Below are 17,025 nucleotides of genomic sequence, written 5' to 3' on the forward strand. Positions count from 1 at the left end.
GGTGCCCAAGGCAGCAGTGTTGAACCAGCCCCGTACAGCTCCCATTCCCAGCTGCAGTGGGATGGGAATTGCTTCTGGCTGGTTTTAAGGAGACAATAATGGTTTTCCTACTTGTGTCTTTATGCTGAAAGCAATCTGTCTCCAAGCCTGCCCTGCAGTGGGTGTGTAACAAGTGGGAACGTTCCTTAGGGACAGAGGGAGCAGCGGCTGCTGCCATGTCCCTGGCACAGGTGGCCTCCAGCCACACAGCCACTGAGCCAAGTGCCCCGGTGTCACCCCTGCGCTCAGATCTGCCCTTGGGAGCGATGATGCCTTCCAGGAATTGCTGCTGGAGCCCAGGAGAAGCAGTTCCTGCCTGCAGGGATGGAGCTGCTCATCCCGGGGGTGGCAGCAGTGCCACAGCCTTCGGGGTGATGGGCACCGGGCACTGTGGGTGTCATTGTCCCGCTGCCACCAGCCTGGTGAGACACCCCCGGGGAGCTGAGCCTGTGGCTTGGGCGGGGGGGAATCAGGGAGGGATGCAGGGGGATGCTGCAGGGATGGAGGGAGCCTGGCAGGGATGGCTGAGGCTCAGGGAGTGCCTGAGCGGGATCCAAGGGCAGAAATCCCGCTTCATGCAGGCAAACCCATGCTGTGCAAGAGGGGCTCCCGCGCGGCGGCTGACACATGAGAGCCCAGCGTCTTTCTTCACTCTTTATTGTGTAAAAATAAAGTCAACAATTCATGTCATCTCGGCAGTAAAATGGCAAAAGCATGAGTCTCAGTAGAAACAGTGCATTTCAGAACGGCTGCTGCGGGCTGGAGGTGTCTGTCGTAACCCACTCAAAACCCAACGGGGACAGAGAGCACAGAATAGGAGAATGTACAGCTTTGGTTAGCAGAATAATGACAAATCAAGAGACATTTATCCTCTCCCCTACTATACACTATGTACACCGCGTTGACGCCGCGCCCTTTCCTTGTCGTTGTGGCAGAGCCAGCGCACGGGGGGCTGCGGCCGGGACCGTTGCAGTGCTTTGTTCTTCTCAGCACGTTGTGCTCGGTGCTTCCCCGGCGCCAGCAGGCTCCGAGGAGGAACCGAAAGGAACTCACGGTGGTTTTCTTCCCTTTGTCTTGGGTTGGATTTAAAAAGAGCACAGTTGAAACCACGCTGCCCTGAGCCACAGTTGGTCGAAGGTCTCTCGATGTGGGGGGGTCGCTGCTCATCAGCTGGGGCATGGGGCTGGCCCAGCTCTGTGCTCCTGCCCAGGGGGAGGGCCTTGGCCTTGCCCGGCTCCATGCGGCCCCTCAGCATCTCCCTGCTGCATCTCTGGAGTGGGAGCCCTGTGGGAATTGTCGGCCTCATCCTCCACCGCCACCCAGGGCAGCCCTCGGGGGGCAGGGGGGGCTGGGGGGGATTTCTGCGGTCTGGAGTACAAACAGGGGGTTTAGAAAAGGAAACCATACAAAACGCTTCTGGTATTTCAAAATAGGCTTCTTTATCTCTTTTTGTGTGTGTGTCCTGCAGAATCTCAAGGTGCTGCTTCCTCAGGGAGCCGCTTCCTTCCGGAATATTTTTTTTTATCTTCATAAAAATACCCTTTTTTTTAATTATTGGTAATAAACTTCCCTTTACAGTAAGAGAAACAACATCGTGTTTATCAAAAGCAGAAAGGCTTCAGACATCTCAGTGGGAGCCAGACTCGAGGGCAGGGTAAAGGCTCTTTGTCACCAGCTACGGCACGAGGAGGCCTCGGGGGGCTGCAGGCGGCGGGGCCGGGGGGGGATGTACCTGAGTGCAGCAGGTCAGGGAGCGGGGCCGGTGTGGGGGGCCCCGTCCCGGTGCCCACCGCAGCCCGGGCTATGGCTGTGGTGCTGGGAGAGGGGCACAGTGGGGCTCACACCCCGGTGTCCCTTGGGGAGGGGGGGGTCATCCCATCCCATCCCATCCCATCCCATCCTTGGCTGCTGCTGCGCTCCATGGAGGGAGCACAACCAAGCGGGGGGGGGGGGTGGAACCGGGCTCCGGGGGCACCACCCTGCTGGGGGGCTCCAGGTGGGAGGGAGAGGAGCCCCGTGGGGGGGTCACAGCCTTTGGAGGCGCCGGTGCCCGGGGCAGGGGTGTCCTGGTGCAGGGGGGAGGCAGCAAAGCGGGAACCAGGCCCGGGGGGGGGGGGCGCAGCCGCGCCAGGCCAAGGCACGCAGGCATTGAAGGACGTTGGCAAGACAGAAACCGGGGGTCGTGGGGCTGGGGGAGCGGGCGCCCTGCTGCCAGGGCAGCCCCGCTCCCAGGGATGGGGGGGGGTGGCTTCGTTCTCGGGTGGTTCAGCGCGAAAAGAGGAGGGAAAACCCAACCAAACAAAACCCAAAGGAAGAGAAGAACCCGATGAGGAGGCTCCTCCCGTCCGTGGCTCTAGTTGAGCTGGCGACAGGCCTCAAAAGTCCACTTGGTGGCCCCGCCGTAGATGTCGATGTTGGCCTCGGCCCATGCGATGACATTGCCCGCCTGCGCCTTGGTGCTGCAGGTGGCCAGGCTGTAGACCTCCCCCGGGCTCAGCTTCCTGTCCCACACGTTGAAGTGGGCCAGCTCCCCCACGAAGGCCTGCGTGGCATCGAACCCGCCGCCCAGCGTGTCCTGCAAGGACCCACCGCCATTGGGGACATCACCCGGCAGCACCCAGCGCCCCGTCCATCCCCTCGGGTGCACCCAGCGGAGCAGGGGCACCCCCCAACCAACCCCTTACCTGCTCCTGGCCCAGCACCAGGACCCCCTGGGGTTTGATGGGGTGGTAGGGCGCCAGGTTCTCACCGCTGCCGGTCTGCGTGCCATCCTGGTAGGCTTCCCACACGCCGTCCCGCGTGGTCCAGGTGACACAGATGTGGTGCCACTTGCCATCGTTGATGACAAAGGGCAGTTTGGCCACCTGCGGGCGGTGGGTCAGGGTGGTGTGCATGGGGATCCCCAGTGCTGCCCCCCACCCGTCACCCCCCCCCCCCCCGGGGCTGTACCTTGTCGTTGATGAGGATCTCCATGGGGTTGTTGCCCCACTCAATGAGCACCAGCTCGTTCGCCTGCCCAGGCACGGCGTAGGAGAAGGGGGTGCCCATGCCGGGGGAAGCCGTGGACTTTATCCACATGCAGACGCTGAAGGCGTACATCTCGGGCAGGCTCTTCTTCACCTTGGCATACATGTAGTTGGTGCGCAGCGGGAAGGTGAGCTGGAACCTGTCCGGGGGACGGTTGTCCTTCTGGCCTGCAGGGAGGGAGGCACAAGTGGGCTCTGGCTGGACCCCCTCTGTGCCCGCTTTGGGGGTGTCCTACTCCCTCCCTAACCCCTCTCCCCGTTATGCAATGGCCTTGAGATGGCAGCGAGGAGCAAATCCCTCAGGCGCTGCTCGGCTCCCTAATCCCCAGCACTGGACAGAGCCCGGAGCATCCCTGGCTCCCACTGTGGAGCCCGTGGGAATCATCTCTCTGGAGCTGGGGGAAAGAGACCGCTCCAGGGGGGGATAACGGGATGGGCTAGCTCAGCATCCCACCCGGCAGCGCTTGGGACCGGGGGGGGCTCTGGGACCGGGATGGGCTCCGGAGCAGCGGGTACCTTTCTCCAGGTCGCTGATGCGCTGGTGCAGCGAGGTGAGGGTGCTCTCGATCTTGCCGCGCTCCTCGGACTCGTTCCGGGGGTTGAACTTGCCCTCCTCCAGGCTGTTCACCCGGGACAGAACCTGCTTCTCCAGGTCGTCGATTTTGTTCTGCAGGATGTCCTTCAGGTTGTTGGTCTGGCTGGAGGAGTTCATCCTGCTGAACTGCTGCAAGGGGCGAGCACAGGACAGGGCTGTTACTGCCCGGCCCGGCTCTCCCGGCCCCCGCTGCCGCTCCTGGCTCTTGGTGCCCGGCTCCGCTCCCTTCTCTTGGTGCCCGGCTCAGCTCCCGGTGCTCAGTGAGACACCCGGTGCCAGGTTCTCCGGGGCGGCTCCACTCCCGGTGCCCGGCTCCGCTCCCGGTGCTCGGCTCCTCTCCGACCCGCGGCTCCCGACTCCGCTCCCGGTGCACGGATCCGCTCCGACCGGCGGCTCCCAGCGCCCGGTGCGGCTCCCTGCGCCCGGCTTTCCCGGTGCCCGGCTATCCCGGTGCCCAGTGTGGCTACCAGTGCCCGGCTCCGCTCCAACCGGCGGCTCCCTGCGCCCGGCTTTCCCGGTACCCGGCTATCCCGGTGCCCGGCATTCCCGGTGCCCAGTGTGGCTACCAGTGCCCGGCTCCGCTCCAACCGGCGCCTCCCGGCTCCGCTCGCGGTGCCCGGTGCGGCGCTCGGTGCCCGGCTCCTCCGGTGCCCGGTGCGGCTCCCGCTGGGGAGCGCGTACCTCCAGGTTCTCCAGCCTGGTCTTGAGGGACTGCAGCGTCTGTCCCAGCTGGCTGAGGGTCTCGGCCGCGGGTGTCCGTGACAGATCGCCCATGGTGTTCTTGGAGACCGACGGTTTCCTGCCCTTGCCGTCGCCTGGCGGCGGCTCGACCACGCTCTGGCTCTCGCACCGGCCCAGCTTGGCCGTGAGCTCTCGGATCGTCTCCTTCTGGTTCATGATGGTCTCCTTCTGCTGCAGCACGGTCTCCCGCAGCTGCAGCACCGTGCTCTTGAGCTCCTCGGCCGAGCCGGTGCCCAGCGCGGCGGCAGCGCACATGTCCCCGTCCAGCGGCACCGAGGTGCACACGAAGCGGGTCTGGCCGAAGCCCTGCCCGCGGCCGGGCGGCGGGAGCGGAAGCAGCACCGGCAGCAGCAGCGGGAGCAGGAGCAGCCCCGCGGCCATGGCTCCGCTCCGCCGGGCCCGCTGCGGCACCGGGCCCCGCTCTTATAGCGCCCGGGCGGGGCCGCGCCGTGACGAAGCGAGGCGTGGAGCCCGGCGGGGAGGAGGGAGCGCTCCCGCGGCGGGAGGGGATGTGCGTGTGTGAGTGCGTGTGAGCAGGGAGCGTGCAGGGAGCGAGTGTGCAGGGGAGCGAGCGCGGGTGCGGGTGGGTGTGCGTGGGAGTGTGCGTGCGTGGGGAGTGTGCAGTGGGTGTGTGCATGGGAGCGTGCACCAGTGTGCGTGCGGGGGGGGTGTGCAGTGCGTGTGTGCATGGGAGCGTGCACCAGTGTGCGTGCATTGGGGGTGTGCATGCGTGTGTGCATGGGAGCGTGCACCAGTGTGCGTGTGTGCGTGCGTTGGGGGTGTGGAGTGCGTGTGTGGGGTCTGCGTGCATCCACGGGTGTGCACAGGGCCGTGGGAGGTCGCGAGTGCAGCGCGGAGCAGAGATGGTGCAGTGGGGACTGGGTGCGTGCCGGTGTCCTGTGCAGGGGTGCACGGAGGGGGTGCTGCAGTGTGCGGGTCTGGGGGTGCTGCTCTCCCCACTGGGCACCACCCCTGGTCCTCTCCCATTCCCCAGCAGGGCAGCCCCACGGCAGGACCCCCCGGGGCTCCATGGGGTGAACACGGGTGGGCAGCCAGGACCCGGGTCACTGTGTCCCAGGGGTGAGGTGTTGGTGCCCAGGCCTGCGGTGGGCACCAGAGAGTGACCACTGCTTTTCTTTCTTTTTAATGACACAGAACCAACCTCTGGTAGTATTTGGATCTGTTCTTGGTGGGAATCATTCATGGCCACCAGCACTGCAGCTTTTCTTGTCTTCACTTCAGCCAAGGCCAATTCCAAGGCCGGTTCCACTTCAGTCCTGGAGAAGTGAGTGCGTAGCTTCTCCCTGTGTCTGTGCCTTGCAGCCTTCCCTTGGCCAAGGCACCTGAGCACAAGTGAGACCTCCCTGGCCCTGCGGCCCTGCTCCTTGAGGAGTTCCTGCCGGTGGTTTTGTCCTTGTCTTCTCACCCGTTAGGAAATGCACAGTCCCTGGGATGTTTAGCCAGCAGACTGCCCGGTAAACATGGGAATTGGCTCCTCTCTCAGCTCACTACCTGCTCTACCCGGCCTGCACGGCAGCAGTTCACATGGGCAAAGTACTTATATAATACCAAGTTGTCCTGTGAAATAGGAAGCAGTTAGTTTTGGCTAGTGAAGTGGGTCAGTAAGGTTCAAATGCTTCTGGTCCGTGGGTCCGCAGGAGATGTGGTACTACTGCTCCGAGGCGCTTCCCCCTTTCTCCTATCAGAGCTGGGGCTCTGGGACTCTGTTGGATGTGTTTTCAGCTGTGGGAGTTCCTCCAGCCCCAGGAGGTTGATGCACCCTGCCTTGCCATTGAGGCACTCCGCTGCTGTTGGGAAGCCACTTTCCTCATCATCAGTGCTCTGCAGGTTATGGTTAAAGCAGCATTTCATGGCCAAACCCTGAGGCGTGAGCTTGCCCTCTGCACAGCAGACAGGACACAAGGGTGACGACCCCCAGTTCTCTGCCATGGCTGGGAACAGCCACTGATGCCCAGCCTGGGAAGACAGCGCAGCACTGGGACAGGAGTGGCTGAGAATTACAGAGATGTGCCAGAGCCGTGGCTCCTCCGCTGGGATTCTGTGGCGCTTCCGCTGCTCTCCTCCACCAAACCCATCCCAGTGCTCATGGGGAACACAGAGACTTGGTGTTCGGAGCCTTGCCAAGGTTCCTAGTGTTGAGCCTCACATAGCAGCCCTGAGGGGAGCTCCTCTTTGTGCTCTGTGCCCCACAGCAGCAGACCCTGCCTGAAAATCTGCATTTCACACCTTTGGCTTCATTGCCCTGGGTACCTTCGCTGCTGCTTGCACTCTGCCATGCAGCATCCCAGTGCGACAGCAATGGAGCAGAGAGGAGTTGAGGGGGCAGGCAGGGTGTGTTTTACCGGGCAGAGCAGTCTCCCTCTGTGCTGGTTTGGGGTTGGGGTTGGGTTGGGTTGGTTTTGAAAGGGGATGCGATGGCAGAGGCTGAGGACTGCAGGGCTGATTCCTCTGCCACAGCCAGGGACACAAGCCACAAATAATGTTACTGCAGGCAACAGCTCCAGCAGCGAGAGCCAGCCCGAGGCACTGAGTCTGTGCCTGCTGCTGGGAACATCTGCATGGGACTGACAGAGCTGCTCCTGTCACAGAACCCATGTAACGGGGAACCTTTTGTCACCCGCTGAACATCAGACTGAGATGGGGCCGAGGTGACAAGTGCAATAGAATAAACACTCAGATGCTATGGTGATGGGCACCGCATGGATACCTGGACAGGGAGAAACAACAGAGCTGCACCCCAGCAGACAAGCAGAATCCCCTCTGTGCCTCCTAATGCAAAGGAAGAGCTGGAAAATATGATCAAGATTTCAGCTTTCCCAGAACCCCTGAATCATGCAGGAGGATCCGTTACTGCTTTTGCAGATTTAGGAGCTGCACGGGCATAATGAAATAATGGAGCCCCAATGAGGTTTAACTCTTCCCGTGCCTCTCCCGGGGCACGCTCCAAAGCTGGCTGAGTTATGGCTCGGGAGTGGAAAGCACCGAGCACAGCTATGAGGGACCCTTGGGGGTGATTCCGTTCTGCCCAGGAGCAAGCAGGCACATTTGTGTTTGTGACAGCCCAGTATGGCTTTGGGCAGGCTGGGTGCTCCCTTGGGACCTGCTCCCTGCTCCTAGGGCAGTGGTGAAAGCGTGTGGATGTTGGATCTGCTCAGCGCCAGCCTTCCAGTGGGAACAGCGGAGTTACAAACGCATAAAGGACAGGGTTTTTTCCAGTGGACAAATCTCTTTAATCCTGGGAGCTGGAGCTCAGGGGAGCAGGGAGTGGAAGCTTTCTCTCCTATTTGTGCAGCCTGCTGTACATAAAGCATCTCCTGTGGGGTAATGCTGATTCTGCAGTTAAGTCTGTTCTGTGGAGTGGGAACAATATGATCCATTATGGGATGGAGGCAGCTTTGTGATGGGAAACAGTAATGGATAGACTTCACCGAGTGAGGAAGCCAGCTCCTGTTTGTGCATCTAGCCGGTAGCTCTGGGGTTCCCACAGGGATCATCCGCTCGAGTCCCTGCCTGCACAGCCCCATCCCAACACGCTCGGGCAGGACATGGCAGGGCTCTGAGGCTGTTTTAATCCCCAGGGGGGTGCAGCAGGGGCAGGATCTCTGCTCGCACCCAGCCCCACTGGCCCTGTGCAGCACACAAGGAGGGAGCCGGTTCCTCTCGGGAGCCCTCTGCCTTGTGCAGCCAGACGGGATGCGCGGAACCCGCACACGTGTCCGGGCTGCTCCGTGGTGGAGTTTGCAGAACAGTGGATATGCAAAACGGGTGTTTTAACGCCTTCTGAAATCTACAGCTGTCATTAGAACAGCTTGAGCATGGTGTGTCGCTAGTACAAATACAGCCGGGGAGGTGGATTATTCCCTTCTGGAACAGACAAACACTTTGCACCGGAGTTAGGAAATTTGCTGCATTTTGCTGCAGTCTTTCTTTGCAGATCTCTCCCTGCCTCTCTCCTTCTCTCTCACGTTCCCCATTTCTCCTTTCCTTTCTTTCCTCATTCCCATCTCAAACGTTGCTTTCCTTCTAAATTGCCTGACATTTACATCCACTCAGAAGGAGTAGTGTGCTCCTTGCACTAGTAGGTCTCCGTGATGCTACAGGGACACAGATCCTTTCATTACAAATAATTAATTTAACTATATATTGCATAACATCCTAAAAAGCTTTCTAGGGCAATCTCATGCTAGCTGGATGCACAGTTCCTATCAATATTACATTACATTTGGGTACAACAGTTATGAAGTTTCATTAAAAATTTAATTTGTGGTTTAAAACTGCAGCGTTCCGTTAAAAGTGTAGCAGAGAAACCATTCTGGCTGCTCGAGGACTGATCTTGCATTAGCCTAAATTGCAGGGAGAGCTGCAGATGGGGCTCAGTTCTGTGCAGGATGCTCCCTGCACAGGAATCCAGTGTGCTACACTGGGAGCAGGAGGGAGCTCTGCCTCTTTGGGGTCGGGATGGACTCCTGCTACTGTGAGATGCTTTTGTGGGGCATAGAATTAAGGATTAATCAGTGTTTCTGGTTTGTAACCGCACACGAGCACAAAAACGTCCTTATCCCATTCTCCCTGAACCTCCCTCCAGCCACAAGCACCCAGCTGGGGTTGGTTTATGTGGGAAGAAGAGGGGAACTTCTGAGGAGCACAGATGAGACCCGTGAAGTGCCTGGGGCTGTGGAACTGGGGCTGTACCCCAGGAGCCATCAGCCAGGAGGAGAGGATGCTGATGCCTTTGTGGAGATCACAGACATCCTCCTCCACTGCCTGATGCTGGTGCAAATGGGAACCCCTCACTGCCAGTGAGGTTGCTCTGCAGCAGGGACGGGGAGGGAAAGGAGCTGGGATCATGTTTTGTTAATGAAGTCTTGTTGTGACGCTGGAGCAGCAGGTTTGAATGGAGGCAGGTTTAAGTCATCCCACATCCGCCTCGCAGCTTCGGGATTGATTCGTGCAGTGACTTCCAGCCCTGTCTGCACACACACTCATCACAAGAGCCAGCATCTTTCCCTCTCCGACCATCCCCAAGGCATCTCTCAGCTTTCCCAGGGTTCACCTGCTCTAAGAGGAAGCAGGTCAAGGGATCCGGGGTCCTGGGCAGGACCAGGACCTCCCCATCCTGCCCTGATGGTGGGACTGGACCTGGGGCTGGCACAGGGAGGGTCCAGCCGGGAGCACAGAGCCTGGCCTCTCACTGAAGCACCCACAAGTGACAAACCGGGACTCTATTTATTATAAAGCCCCCATTTGTCATTTTTACCCCTCTCCAACAAAGGAGGGGGGATTGGCAGCCAGAGTGGGGTGTTCCAGGAGCCAGCATCATCCTGGTGTTTGCTGTAGGTCTCTCTAAAAGATCACTCCCCCTCCTGCTGGAGAGGATAATGTGGGGAGTGGGTTCCTAAATCCCTTAAGCTTCTTTGATAGCCTCAATATTTATCTGTAATCCTGCTGGCACCCCTGCACAGAACAGCCCTGTGTCCCTGTGGCACTGGGGCTTCTTCCCACCTTGCAGTGTTCCCTTCTGACAGGAGAAAAGGCAGGGCAGGATGAGGAGACCTCAAAAGCAGCCACGCCGCTGCTGCCCTAGTTTTCCCTGTGATTATTTAATATTCCCACAGTCTCTTGCTCTCTTTCTCTCTGCTCTGTTGTTTCCCTGCTTTGTGGTGGGTTGGCCCTGGCTGGATGCTGGGGGCCCACCAGATCTGTCACTGCCCTCCGCAGCTGGGCAAGGGAGGGAGAATACAACTGAAGGTTCACAGCTGAGATAAGGACCAGAGGATCAGTCAGCAATTACCACCATGGGCTAAATGGGCTCATCTTAGGGAATTAGTTTAATTTATTGCCAATCAAAACAGAGGAGGGTAATGAGAAATAAACCCAAACCTTTAAAGCACACCCTCATACATACACTCCTCCCTTCTTCTCAGGCTCAGCTTCACTCCTGGTTTTCTCTACCTTCCTCCCTGGCCCCAGCAGGGAAGTCTAATGGAAAATGGGGTTTGTGGTCAGTTCATCACATGTTGTCCTGCTGCTCCTTCCTCCTCACGGAAGAACCCCTCACACACCACTGGATAAGCTTCTAGCAGCTTCTCACAGAAGCCACCCCTGCAGCCCCCAGTACCAAAACCTCACTGTGCAAACCCAGTGCATGTGTATGGAGGCTGTGCCCTTGGGATGGAGTTGAAGGGAGGACGGATGCACAGCAGGACAAGCCTGGAGGGAGTTCCAAGCCTGTCCAAGGCTAGGCTGGGTCAAGCAGGTACGTGTGTGAGCACAGGTATAGATGCAAATTCAGGTTGGGAGCTGGGAACTCTGTTGGCACCCACTTCCAAACAGGGAGGAGCTGAGGCAGAGGCAGTGGGGTCTCAGAGAGGCAGGGAGGGATGCTTGCTCCTTGGTGCTGGGTGAGAGGTCTGACTCTCTGTGCCAAAGTCAATTTGTGTTTGTGCTCATGGTGGTTCAGAGTTAAAACACAGCGAGGTTTTAAAGACAGAAGGAAAAAAATGCTGTAAAGCAATAGGAATTCATTGCGTTTGCCTGCTGTGAGGGCTGACCCTTACCTAAAATGGAGCTTTTAGTGGGGAAAAGGGGCTCTTAGGACATTGAAGGTTCTTTGCTGGCAAGGATGCCATTAGGGCTGGATATGCTATTGATTCCTGTTCAAGATCTGCAGAGATAGTAAGTGTAACTGGAATGGCACTGAAGCTGCTTCCAGGCAGTAAGTGAAGCTGGAGACATTTTGGCTGGCATGTGGAGCTGGCTCTTCTGGAGCAGAGGATGCTCAGAATGGCAGGAGCCCAGGGAGGCCCTTCTGAGCTGTTGTGACCCAGGGCTGGGGTGGTGGTGGGCACCCCAAAACACTGTGTGGTGGAAGATGGGCTTGCAAAACCCTGGGCAGCTCCACATCTGGAGTGGTGCATGTTTGTTCTGTTATTTGTTATGGTGTTTTTGCAGCTCTAGAACTGCAACGCCACCCAACGTGAGAGCATCAGCACTGCTTTACCTGTGCACAATAGCAGTGTCATCAGCATGTGGCCTGTGGGGCTGCTCACCTGGTGCTGTTACTTCTTTGGGCTTTTCTGCAGGGGGAATACAAAACAAATGAAATCATGGACCAGGATATGCTGGCTATGCTGCACTGCTTCCAAGGACAGAGACGCTTGGCATGGTCTTTGGAAGTGGAGTGAGCTTCTCATTCTTGCCACATCCTAACCATTCAATCAGCAGTTTAATGGGAAGTCATTAGTGTACTATAAATTCTCACTTTGTATTTATGTAGTGCTTATTTTACCATGTAGAAAAGCATTTACTTTCCAGCTGTATGGATGCTCCCCAGTGTAACCGACAGAAAGAGGAGTCCGCATATATGCTCATCTCACTTCCATTAATTGTAATAAGCCTAGTCACATTATTTCTTAGAAACCTGCTGAAATTCAGCAGCTAATATATCAGCCATGAAACCCACCAAGACTTAGAAAATAGGTGTTGATCACTGTGTCACTCTGCATCAGGAATCTGAGTTTGAAATGTCCTAGGCATAAGGAAAAATCTCTGACTGATGTGTTTCATGGGAATGGTAAAAAGAGGACTAGAGAAACGTGCTGGTTCCGTGGGTAATCACATTCCTCAGGTGTAGGAAGAGATTTTAGGGTTTCTCCATCTCAAGCAGTGTTAGTGGTTAACACTACATGGGCCAAGCCAGGCTGTGTTTTTCCATTCAGGGTTTCTTTTGGTCAGAGCCAAGTCTCTTGGTTGTTACCTCTTTTATCACACATCATAAAACCAACGCCAGGGGTTCTGATTCCGGAGCAATCTCTGCATTGCTGCACAGGCATTTCCAAAGGCTGCTCCGGGAAACAGCTTTCATATTCCCAAGCCCCAGAGCAGACAGTGTGAGAACTTCCTGTAGAAGGATGAATTATTTCTTACCAGCCAGCTCAGCTCCGGGTGCAGGGAATGCCGAGTGCTGCCTGCCCCCCGAAGGGAGGTGTGCTTGGCAAGGTGACCGCAAGCAGATAACACCAGGAAACAGGGCATTGGGTCTGAGTGCTTGTGATGGGCTCAGCAGAGGCTGCAGAGTTCACCAGCATCTCTTTCTGGTGTCGGGGTGCTTTTGTCACCAAGTCAGAGCTGATGCTGACCTGTAACAGCTACAGGGTTTAAGGAAATGTTTCTGCTCTTAATAATGTGAAGCCCAGGGAGTACCTGCTGAGGTGACATCTATCATGTGTTTTTAAACACACATAGCCTGATAACCTAGCAAATTATCCAGATTGTGAAGCGACAGAGGGAGATAATGATAACAAATGAGCTTAGGTTTGTGTAACGCCTTTCATTGAGATGGATAGCAAAGTGGTTTGAGAACTCTATTAACGGCTTCCCCAAACTATCTAATCTATTGTATCCCCAAACGTATTAAGCAGCTTCACTCGGGCTTTATGAGAAAAACATCTCCATTAAGGAACCAGTTTTTGTCAGGCTTTGAAGCAGGCATTGAAGTCTCCCCTGTGCGAGCGGGAGCACAGAGATCTTTACATTTATTGGTGAGCTAAAGCCACCTTCGGGGTGAAATGCAACTGTTGCTTCACAGCCTAAATTACTTCTAACCACTGCATTGCATCCAAGGATGTCAAATATCCTCATTAACTGAACTCTACAGCTACTGATTCATCCAGAAACTTGCCCTTTTCTAGTTCAGTGGAGGCAAAGAGGAAAGACAGAATTCCCAATTTTTCTGCTTCAGACTGCTACATCACCACTTGGCTCTTTCTCTCCTTTTCCTTGATGAAAAATTTCTCACCCTAAAAGGGCAAGGAGAAATTTTTTACCTAGATTCGCCTTTTCACTATAAAAAGAGGAGAAGAATCCCCATCATATTTGTAACAGAGTGCTCCTGACTCAGGCACAGCTTTGCACCCATTTGATGTCTCCCATTTAAGGTGCTCTGAGTGTGTTCGTAACAGCACATTGCATCAGCATCAGTGGCTGGGGGCTCTTGGGAACAACCAGCATGTGAAGTGCTTTGGCCATGACAGTCAGCCCTCTCTAACTTCCATCTAGGATCCCAGAATAAAGCGGCTGCTGGTTTCCTCTGTGTCAGCTGCAGAATGCTCAAATGCAGACAGCAAAGGGTTTTCAGAGGAACACTGGTGTCCTTCCTACAGGGCAGAGAGGCGGCAGCTCTGCAGAACCTGCGGGGTGGCATAGCCTGGCCCTGTGTTGAGCAGGGTGGTGTGACTGCACCCATACAGATGTGTCTGGAAGCAAGATGAGTTGGAGTAAGACTCAGCAGCCCTGTGGTGGTTTTCTCTGCTTCGGGCTTGAGCCATCTTCTTGTCCTTGGTCTTCTCAAGGTAATTCTTGCCTGGGCAGGGGAAGGCCTCAGACTTTCTGTTCCTGCCAGGCACTGCACTGGTCCCTGTGCTGTACGTGAACTGCCTGGAAAGCAGAGGTTGCAGCAGCAGTTACTCACGGTGTCTGTACTCCAGTGCTGTTGGCAGGCAGGGGCTCTGCTAAACCCAATCTGATGGGTTTAATGCTCCATCCAGCTGCTGCTTCCCAGCAGCACTGCAGCAGTGCCCGTATGAGTGCATGCTTCCCTGGCCATGTGTGTTTAAAGGAAGCGAGGTAGGAAGTGCATGGCAGTGCCAGGAATAGACTCGTCAGTCCTCTTGCTCGTAGAGGCAAGTCACTACAAGATGGGGAGTCAATTTTATGAATCACGTTTTGCAGTGTATTGGATCTGGCACATAACATCAACCACCCCCTTCTCACCTGCCTCCCCACCCCTTCCTCCCCAGGCACCAATTCCCATTTCCAGCCTCAAGGCTCCGATTCACATTTACTGTAAGGAGGGAGTCTCTGTGCTGTATGTGCATAAATAATAGAACTGAAATCATACGTGGTTAAAAATAGATATTCTTCCTAATAAATATTTTACCTACTGTCTTTAGGATATAAAGCTCCGCTGACTGAAGTGTTAAACCAAACCTTGTTGTTAGCCTCTAAACGCTTAAAACAACCCCGGCCATGGCTGTACAAACAGTGCTTGGCTGGGAGGCTGTGTGTGGGGAAGGTGTGTGCTCACGTATGTACACATAAAGGCAATCACCTACTCTTAAAGCCTTAGAAAGAGTAGCCCTTGGCTAAGGGCAGGGACCTTTGCATCAGACCTTGGCTCATTTGATGACCTGTGAATCTGACTAAAGAAAATGAAAGATAAAATCTCTCTTGATATTTATGAGTAACGTTCTCCATTCCCTATCTTCCTGCCCGGAGAGGAATTAGAATTAGCTGGCTGAATGAGGCAAAACAAAGGCACCGACAGACACTGAGATAGGAGAATTTTTCATTAAAAAGAGTGACAGGTGGAAGAATCTCTCCAAGTGTGTTTCTGGAAGATAATCCCGCTGCGTTTTGGCTTTTAGGACATCGCTCAGTCTCTTACCTGACACGGTGTTTCCATTCCCTAGATTCCATAGGAACAAGGGTTCTCCGATGCCACTTTAATCACGGACAGACGTGCTAAACCAGGGCTCAGGTTTATCAAAGGTAAAACTAGGATTGGAACACGGCGAGCTGAAACAGTGAGCTCCCAACATGAAGCACAGGAGGTGAAGTTCTGCTACAAGCATGGGCTGCAAAGCCAGCTAGGCAGTAAGTGCCATGAAGAACTCCAAGGGGGAGTTTTGGCCTGGGGGCAAGCAGATGTGGGAATGCAATAAACACAAACTAGCTAAAGCACCTCTAAAGGGAGCAGCTCCCAGCACTTGCAATAAGGGCTTCCTTGGTGTGGGAATGGGAGGGAGAAGGCATTAAGCATTTGACTGTGGGGCTCCTGTTGTACTCTCAGAGCACTAAAGCATTACTGGCTTTCCAGGCTTGAATAGAGTCCTGTTTTCCTCATCAGGCAGGCAGAGCACCAGTCAATACCCAACCAGGTTCAGGACACAGCCCACTTCACCCTGTGTTTTTTCACATGAATTACACTGCTAAACTCTATTGACTGACTAGTCGAGATCTTTATCAGGAATAAGAGAAGCCCAGGAGCCTTGCTTAGGCACAGACACCCACCCAGCCAATGCCTAAATTCACACAAGTGCAGTGGCCTAGCAAGTATAGTCCAGATGAAACCACAGCAGTTTGGATGCTTGATGTGAGTTATCAAGGACCCACTGTCAATGTGGAAGGAGCAGGAGTTATAGAGATCATCTGGGGCTGGGAGCTGCATTGGTTAACTGCTGCTGCTGCCTTGAGTGTGGCATTAGGAAGCATAGTTGTGAGGTTGTCAGACTGAAGCTGGGTATCCCTAGAACACATCACAAGATGGGGTTGGAATTAGGAAAGGTTTGGACAAGCTGGGAAGAGCTAAAAAGGTTTAGTTTCATTTCCATATGGAGAAATAAGCTGTTCTCTCTGCCCACTGAGGGGAGGAAAGAAGTGCCTGCTTTAGTTTTATGATGGAAATCAGCTGTCAAGGGCACATAGCCTGAAGAAATTATAGAGTCTCCATCACTGGAGGTCTTCAGAGCCTGTGGTGCTGTAGGAATGTGGACTAAATATTGTAAATGAAAAAATCAGAACACTAATAAAGACCACACAGCCCAGAGGAGAAGCACACACTTGGTGCAGATTCTGTACCCTGGTGGGCTGGGGCTGACCGTGAGCTGCTGCTGTTGAGGAGCATCTCACCTGAGTGAAAGCCGCCGAGTTTCCTGTGGCGTGAAGGAACCCTGGACCTGACACTGGGCTGTGGAGTGAAGTGGAAGAAGTCTTGGGAACAGCATCACTTTTAACAGCTAATTTGTATGGTGATACAAATGGAAGATTATTTATGCCTCTCTCTGGTTCCTGCCCTATGGACACTGAAGAAAGGTGTGAGCTGCTTTGATTAAAGCACAGAGCTGCAGAGGATCAGGGACCCCATGACCACTACCCTGAAGATTTGCGTTATCAGAGAGCAGACGCCATCAGGGCCAAGTGTTTGGCGGAGCTATTTTTGAGCAAATCAATTCCTTCTGATTCCCATCAAAACCTGCAAAATTAGGGATTCAGATGGAGACTGATCCCACGGACTGGCAGCACGTGGCCTTTAGGAAAGGATATCTGCGAGGCTTATTCAGAGATCTGATAAAGTGCAGATAATTTTTCTTTCGTTTGGTATTTACTGGCTCTGGACAGTTCGCAAACTCCCAATCACAGATTTGCTAAAACTAAATGTTATGCCCTTTTCATTATGCTTTAAAAAAAATAACATGTATTACATAGCATGGAGCCGACTTCATCCTAGGCAGGTGTCAGAAGCTGTCGTGAGAGCAGCCCCCCCTTTGCTGAGGTTAGGGGTGCTCTGCATGCGCATGTGCTGATGCTGCCCTGCACCAGCCTGCTCCTGGCTGAGCTGCTGCCTGTGCTGGCACCGTTTCCTGCCTGCAGACTCTTTGGTGTTCCATCATCTGTACAAATGGCACAGCAGCCTTAGGAACATCATAAGGAGCATGTGAGGTCCCCCTATTTTTCAGCCAGCCGACCTTTCTGATGTTCCTCTCGTTTGAGAGAGGCTTCTGCAATGCCCTGAAACATAACCCAAATCCCTGGAGGTAGCAAGGG

General features: G+C 55.1%; 1 protein-coding gene across 1 annotated transcript; it reads right to left on the reverse strand.

The window, feature by feature from the left end:
- Positions 1 to 2,194: 2,194 nt before the first annotated feature.
- NPTX1 (neuronal pentraxin 1) lies at positions 2,195 to 4,813 on the reverse strand. Its single transcript, XM_061377017.1, has 5 exons — positions 4,342 to 4,813; positions 3,582 to 3,789; positions 2,989 to 3,233; positions 2,724 to 2,903; positions 2,195 to 2,614 (listed from the first exon to the last, which is right to left on the reverse strand). Exons 1-5 carry the CDS (start codon positions 4,780 to 4,782, stop codon positions 2,393 to 2,395), a joined length of 1,296 nt encoding a protein of 431 aa, XP_061233001.1. The 5' UTR covers positions 4,783 to 4,813; the 3' UTR covers positions 2,195 to 2,392.
- Positions 4,814 to 17,025: the final 12,212 nt, after the last annotated feature.

This window comes from Neopsephotus bourkii, unplaced genomic scaffold (genome assembly GCF_033783945.1).
Source record: "Neopsephotus bourkii isolate Nb327-2 ecotype Australia unplaced genomic scaffold, CSIRO-AGI_Nbou_v1 NB_1749, whole genome shotgun sequence".
In the NCBI taxonomy this organism is placed as follows: domain Eukaryota; kingdom Metazoa; phylum Chordata; class Aves; order Psittaciformes; family Psittacidae; genus Neopsephotus; species Neopsephotus bourkii.

Excerpts from the sequence above, each read along its gene's own strand:
- NPTX1 (XM_061377017.1), bottom strand. The coding sequence starts at position 4,782 with ATGGCCGCGGGGCTGCTCCTGCTCCCGCTGCTGCTGCCGGTGCTGCTT. Across the intron at positions 3,234-3,581 it reads CATCAGCGACCTGGAGAAAG|GCCAGAAGGACAACCGTCCC; the intron begins GTACCCGCTGCT and ends CCCTCCCTGCAG. Across the intron at positions 2,904-2,988 it reads AGATCCTCATCAACGACAAG|GTGGCCAAACTGCCCTTTGT; the intron begins GTACAGCCCCGG and ends CACCGCCCGCAG.